A 7,164-nucleotide genomic window follows, 5' to 3' on the forward strand; every position below is an offset into this window, starting at 1 on the left:
CAGCTTTTAACTCGTATTTCTTCACTACGATACGTACCTCTACTACACCTCCAAAAAACACTTTACCAACTTCACCAAGTAATTTATCCCAACCTTCAGTCCTAAGAACCTTGTTAACAGGCACAGAACCATCTTCAAGGAAATTCACCATAGCTTGTTCGGGTTCAGGTTCTATTACACGACTACTTGAAGCTCAACTACGACTTCTGGAAGAATTACAGCCAACTTCGACAAGTAAATCAAAGATCTTCTGACCTTTACAGTGGCAACGAGATACAAAACATTGAAGCAGAATATCAGAATCAAATCGCACAAACTTGCTTCCATCATTAAAGGAAAATCTGACATGATGCGGTAATAAACGAGTCCAGTTCTGGCAAACGGCTGTCTTCAAAGACTCCAAAGTTGTGTTGACATCAACAGGATGTGCTAAGAATTCACTGAAGTAGTGAATTACAGCTAGTGCACTACCAACAGGCATTTTCATCCTGCAAAACACAAAAGAGAAAAAACCAAACATATTTATCCTGCATATTGCTTCACAAAAATTCTTACTCAAAATTAAAAGATCAAATCAACAACAGTAAACAATCTACATTAACCATAATCAGATGAGAAATCAACAGGATATCAAAATCACTAACAGATAACAGATCAAAAATAAGAATGGAAAAACAAATCAAATAAAAAATCCAACAGAACAGAAGCAAAACCTAGTAAATTGGTATGTCAACATCGGAACATGAAGTCGAAACAAAAAAATTTAATCGAAAAGATCTACATTGATGTTAACAAATTCAAAACCTAGAAAATAAACAAAAATTCAAAAAGAAGCTTAAAAGATCTAAAAAACGATTCGAAAAACTAAATTAAGCTTCGGAAACCTAAAATAATAGATCCTAATCTTACAGAAACTAAAACATAGAATCGAATCAAGATTAAACAAAAATCCGAATCAAGATTGGAATAAAAACGAACGAACCTGAAGCTTTGCTGAGTAAATTGAATCTCTCTCGGTAATCAAGGACAAGTGAGGCTAAAGCTTGCTGAGTAAATTGAATCAATCTCTCGAAAATAAACAGGATATACTGAAACTGAAAGTGAGGCTAAACTGGGAAATAAAAAAAGAAAATAAATGAATTTTGAAAACTCTGGGCCTGCAAATAATTTGTTGGCTGCTTTTGGATGCGCCCGTGAAATTTTGTGAGGATGAGTTTCACAGTAGAAAAATGTGTAAGAATGGGTCTCCATGTAGTTTTCACATGTCTCAAACGACAGCCCAAAGGCTCCTTCCTTATTCAACCTTAGCCACCCAACAAAACCTCCACTCCACCTTTGTTAAAAAACAGAATAATCAGCTCTTCCCAAAAAATCATTTCACACACATATCTTACACCCACTCAGTTCCTCTACACTCCTCATTCTCTCCTCTTCTCTCCAACGGAGTGAGGGAGGAGGAATGGCGAGTCGCTGTAAAATCTCGCAACATCTGAAAAATTGTGACCTAGGGTTTTGTTCCAATTCTCCAATTCGTCGCTTCATCAGCACTGGTAATCGTATTAGTAGCTTCTCCAATTCGTCCCTTAAACCCTACCGAAATTGTATTCATAGAATCTCAATTTCCAAACTTACTACTTCTTCTTCCTCGCATCATCGTATTGGTTTCAGAAAACCAAAATCGGCTGGAAAAAGTCAAACTATTACTGACTGCTTCAGGTTCTGTTTCATTTCCCTTTTGAAAATTCACATCTTTGTTGTATCGATTTGAATTGATCATACGTGCATTTTGATAATCAATGTGACACTTTACAGCCAACAAGAAGATGATAGGGAAGTTCCTCTTGAAGGAGATGTTGTATCTGTGGCAGGTATTCTTCACCTTATCATTACATTGGTTTTTGTTAGTTGATTGTGGTAATGTCACTCTAATCAGAATCATGTTTCGCTTAGTTACTCTTTTTGAATTCCACATTGTAAATGCTTCCTCATTGTCATTACTGTATTTAGGGTCAGAACCTGGAAATTTGAATCCTCTAGAGTAATTTATTAATGCTTTGTGGCTTGATAAATTTTCACCTTGAGGTGCTGAGTCTGCTGACAATACTGTGAAGTAGAGAAGGTGGAAAAGGGAGGAAATATGGAAATACTTGATCGACCTTTCTCTTTACACCACCCAAATTCTACCTATCCTCTTCTCTAGCATAACAGCTAGTTTCTTCACATCCATTTAATTTTAGGTTGCTAATCTTTTGCTCTTGAGTAGCATAACAGCTAGTTTCTTCACATCCGGTTAATTTTAGATTGCCAATCTTTTGCTATCCAGAAATAAAAGATTGCAGGTTTATATTCTAGATGTTTTGGGGGTTTGAACAGTTTGTGGAATTTCAGGCACTCTTTAAGAAACAAAATCGCCCCACAACACAACCATCATTTGATCTGGATATTGTATAGTCCTGTTTAGGCCGGGAATTAGAGAATTAGACCCAACCAGTAGTTTCAGTGTTTATCAACCTTTGTAAATTCCGTAGAATTCTGTTTCTGCATGTTTATGAGAAATGTATTACTAACTCAACCAGTAGTGCACACTAGTATCCCTTTCCTTTTTCTTATGTTTTCTTGCCAGTATTTGGTCCTATTCATGATGGTGTTTTTTCTCTCAAATCATCTCTCAGGGTACCATATCTTCATCTTTGTGACGCTTTCTAATTGTTTCTTTGCTACTATCTAACCAGGAGGTATAGTTGCTTTGGGAAAATTTGACGCCCTTCACGTTGGACATCGAGAACTTGCAATACAAGCATCTAAAGCTGGGACTCCTTTTCTGTTGTCATTTGTAGGAATGGCTGAAGTACTTGGATGGGATCCACGGTATGTATATTCTGAAGTTTCGCAGTTCTATTTTAGCTCACAACTCCTTGCTGAAAATAAAGTAAATAAAATAGTGTATGCATTCTCATTATATTCAAGGCGTTTTGATGATTGCCCCTGGTTTGTTCTGTCGCTGATAGATATTGTTGGTTTGACTTATTCTGCAACTTAACAATAATAGTATGTGGAGCATCTTACAAATCGGGATTTTATTCTTTGCATTACCAATAAAGAATGTGGAAATACTATTTCCATGGCTACCGTTCTTAGGATGTTTCTTTTTTATACTTTCGTAGCTTTTACAATGAAACAGGCAGACATAATTGTTTTTCATAGCTAGTTGAACATTGATGGATATATGTCCTTTTCTTTTTTTCCGAGAACCCTCGAATGACCATAAGCTAGTTGTCTTTTGATTGCTTTCAGAGATCCTTCTGTCACCAGAAACTTCTTTTCTGAATGTACCCACTTGGTAGGTTGGCAGTCTGCCCAAATCGGCATAGCTAGGACATGGATGAGCCCCTTCTTACAAAATGAGTTGGTTTAGATAATTATATACTTACACAAGAATCTTGTTGCTCTTGTTGCATTAACCTTATACAGTAAGTGAGAAGAAAACATACAGAGGAGATTATTTAAAACTGTTAACATTACTGAGCTCTTTGGTGGGAGCTGAAGGTTTTAAAAGGTGGCAATTGAAATGGGATCTCATATATGGTGTCTGTTACACTGAAAACTCTTGGATTGATAAACAGACTCCTTGATAAAAGATACTAATGCATTACTGAATGGGTAACAAAAAGGGGATCGGCGTGGTGTCTGACTAAAGCAAAGATGATGGCAGCAAGGATTAGTTTCTTCTGTGAATGATGTAGAAATTTTTAGTGAGAGGTTTTTCCATTTGATTTTGGTATTCATTGTAATTTACAGTTTAAGGTTCAGGTTTCGTATTGTCTTGTAATCTTGTTTACTGGGTTTAATATTTAGATTATACATTTACTAACTCGTGGATTTTCTTATGGAAGGGCTCCCGTCGTTGCCAAATGTGACCGTAAGCGAGTGTTTAACTCTTGGGCCTCATATTGTAACGATGTAGCTCCAGCTGAGTTTTCAGTTGAATTTTCAAGCATTAGACATTTGAGTCCAAGGCAATTTGTCGAGAAGCTGTCCAAGGAGCTTGGAGTGCGAGGAGTTGTGGCCGGTATATCATCTATTTACAGCTTGCATTCTCTTTCAGTTTTTATTTACTACATTAGTTTACCCATAAGTATCATTTTTTTATAGATTTAAATTAAAAGTGAAATCATCATGTTAGGTTTCTTATGGCAGGTGAAAACTATCGGTTTGGATATAAAGCCGCAGGTGATGTAACAGAACTGGTGAGACTCTGCGAAGAGTATGGTATTGAAGCTAATATTGTGAGCTCTGTTATGGATACCACTCAGTCGCCCGGGATCACAATCCCCACTAATACAAAAGAGAGAGGGCAAGTATCATCGACCCGTGTCCGTCATGCTCTTGCTGGAGGTGACATGAAATACGTGTCAGAGCTTTTAGGGCGTAAACATCGTCTAAAGTTCATATTGCCAGAACAAGGAGCTACCATTATTAAGGGGAAGAATAGGATTTCAGCTCCAAAGTCATGTCTGTTAAATCTCCAACCAAAGGATGGGTCATATGGAAATTGCTTTCTTTTGGCTGATGACAATAACATGCTACCGTGCAGAACAGTTATTGATTCCACACACATACATATCGAATCAGACGGAAATGTTTCATGGAATGAGGTCTTATCTCAAGATTGTCGAGTTATTAGTATCGAATTTGATACTTCCTTGGGCTAATCTTCAATTTGTGAGGTAAATATACCTCTGTAGTAAGTATTTTCCATTTGTATTCTTTGAATTTAGGTTACTAGGCTGCTGCAGCAAAAAGCATGTAGGCGTAATTTCTTGGATCAAAATTATGTTTGTAGATTTATTTATAAGCAATAAGAATATCAGTCAGTATAACACAAAGATTATTCTTTGATGATTCTTTTCCAGACGCCATTTTGTATTGTTGGCTATATGTATCTAACAAAACAGTTTTAGTATTACCAAGAATGGCAAAAGAATTGAAGTGCAGTTACGACACTCTACACCTCTTATCACTGGATGAATCCTCAAAAATATTCGGAAGAGAAGAAATTTTTCATTCAATTTATGAGCAAAATAAAGAACATGAACACAACAGCTCTACAAAGCAAGACACTCTAAACCTCTCTTGTCATCAATCAATCCTCTTTCCGTACCACTACTCTTTTTCTTATCATAATTCTTAGTATGACAATCAGTAAAAAGAGCAAGAAGTGAAGCATTGAAAACAGCATTAAAAACCCAACCCCCAAAGCCAGAACACCCATCATTTCCAGTAAAATGGAACCACAACATGACAATTGAAACCCCAAAGCTAAACATGAACTGAACAATTTGACAGTCGGTAACAATTCTCTTCCACGGTGGTCTTTTCCCAAGTGCACACAACATGTAATAAGCGTACATTAGTGTATGTACTAATGCATTGGTAACAAGCGCCACTGGAAGAAGAGATTGAGATGTATGAAGCCAGACATAACACATCACAACTACAACAGCATGATGGTACAGGTGAAGAAATGTAAGCCGTCTATTTCCCCTGTTTAGCAAAATCAAGAGTGTGTCGACGAACTCGAGGATCTTGGATAAATAAAGTACGTATGCCCAGAAAAATACGGGTCCGCTCGGTGGGGTGTCATTCGGAGGCAAACAGAAATCCAACGGGTGTTAAGCATTTGACTTGATGTTGATAGAATGCATCCAATGGCCATTATGAAAGAAAGGTTTACGAGGATTAGGCTATGGATTGCGGAGACGAAACGGAGGAGAGTAGGAGATTTTGGAGATGACGATGATGATGTGGATGGATTTTGAGGCGTTGGTTTTGATGGGAGAATGATGAAATGGAGAATTGTAGTTAGAGAAAGATAAGTAATGACTGTAGTAACCAGGAACTGAGTTGACGCACCAACTGTCTCGCCTTCTTTCCATCTGAACTCACTTATCATGGGTTGATGATCTACTAACCAGTAATGCAGTTCTTGATACATCTCCATTGCTCTACAATTCTCTCCCTGGGTAAATTTTTTCTTTTCTCTGCGTGTTTGTGAGAATGAAATACCAACAAAAGAACGTGGTGGATAAGGAGTGGGCATAAACATCGACAATTATATCTTTCATTTCATGTGGGACCATTTAAGATGTGTGATAGGCAGCAGATCAACGAGTACTAATGTTCCAAAAGAAAATAAAAGAAAAAAGAGAAATTCTTTGCTAGTCCCGCAAGTCCTTTGTGTTACAGGGCCCACGGTCCATGGTTTATCCATTTATATGTATATAATATAACCTATGTGATAGAACTACTAATTTTCTCTAATATAATGGTTCTTCTTCTTGTCTCTACTTTTTTTTTCGGAAAAAAAAACAGAGCCTCAACTTTTCATTAATAGTCGATTCAAAATCGGATTCATTACAGAGTTAACAAGGACCTTAATACATTCATCAAATTTATAGAATCTCTCCGCCAGTTCTTGACCAACAGTCCTACTAATCCAAACATTACAACTGAGTCTGACATTCCACAAGACGTAACCAAATCAAGAGGCCAAATTCGTTTTGTTACAAACAAACTTGCATCCCTGCAAACAGCAGCAATGGGATCTTCAAAAGATCCAACCAGGGTTTTAACACCTTGTAAAACAAGGTAAAATAGATTTAAGTAACAATAACAGTAACACAAACTAGAACTACAGTAACAAGAGTCTTGGTAGCAGGAGTCTTCTGAATCAGTCGAAATCGGTCTGGATCGGCCGGAAAAGGCCTGAATCGGCATCGGATTTTTTGAAATAATTGTTGTAGCAATTGATGAAGTAGTAGATGGGTTTGTTCTTGATGATATTGCTGATGGAGTTGTTGATTTCGCCACTAACTTCCTTATCGTTGATGTTGTTTCCATCACAGTTGATGAAGATGTCTACAACTCTTTGCTCGGGTTCAAAAACCAACACACAAGAAGATAATTAATTATGAAATATAACAATAAGATTAAAACACTCAGAAACCAGAGGAAAAGAAAATCCTAGATCTATAAAAGCAAAACAAAGGAGAAACTAGTTAGTGATCAAATACGATTAAATCTATATCTGAATCTGATTTGGGGTTCTCTTATCTCTCGTTTTTTTCTCTCTCTGTTAGTTTTTTCTCTAAAAACTCTAAGCTT

At 36.9% G+C, this 7,164-nt stretch overlaps 1 protein-coding gene and 1 pseudogene across 1 annotated transcript; one reads left to right on the forward strand and one right to left on the reverse strand.

Annotated features, from left to right (window-relative positions):
* The first annotated feature begins 1,352 nt into the window (after positions 1 to 1,352).
* Positions 1,353 to 4,966, forward strand: LOC113306870 (FAD synthetase 2, chloroplastic-like). The gene is made up of 5 exons (XM_026555796.1): positions 1,353 to 1,716; positions 1,813 to 1,868; positions 2,733 to 2,868; positions 3,894 to 4,069; positions 4,198 to 4,966. The coding sequence occupies exons 1-5, from the start codon at positions 1,460 to 1,462 to the stop codon at positions 4,710 to 4,712; spliced, it is 1,140 nt and encodes a 379-aa protein (XP_026411581.1). The 5' UTR covers positions 1,353 to 1,459; the 3' UTR covers positions 4,713 to 4,966.
* A 73-nt stretch (positions 4,967 to 5,039) lies between these two features.
* Positions 5,040 to 6,072, reverse strand: LOC113306871 (annotated as a pseudogene).
* Between the last annotated feature and the right edge of the window lie 1,092 nt (positions 6,073 to 7,164).

The sequence above is a fragment of the Papaver somniferum genome, chromosome 8 (assembly GCF_003573695.1).
Source record: "Papaver somniferum cultivar HN1 chromosome 8, ASM357369v1, whole genome shotgun sequence".
NCBI lineage: Eukaryota > Viridiplantae > Streptophyta > Magnoliopsida > Ranunculales > Papaveraceae > Papaver > Papaver somniferum.

Excerpts from the sequence above, each read along its gene's own strand:
- LOC113306870 (XM_026555796.1), top strand. The coding sequence starts at position 1,460 with ATGGCGAGTCGCTGTAAAATCTCGCAACATCTGAAAAATTGTGACCTA. Across the intron at positions 1,717-1,812 it reads ACTATTACTGACTGCTTCAG|CCAACAAGAAGATGATAGGG; the intron begins GTTCTGTTTCAT and ends GACACTTTACAG. Across the intron at positions 2,869-3,893 it reads GTACTTGGATGGGATCCACG|GGCTCCCGTCGTTGCCAAAT; the intron begins GTATGTATATTC and ends TTCTTATGGAAG.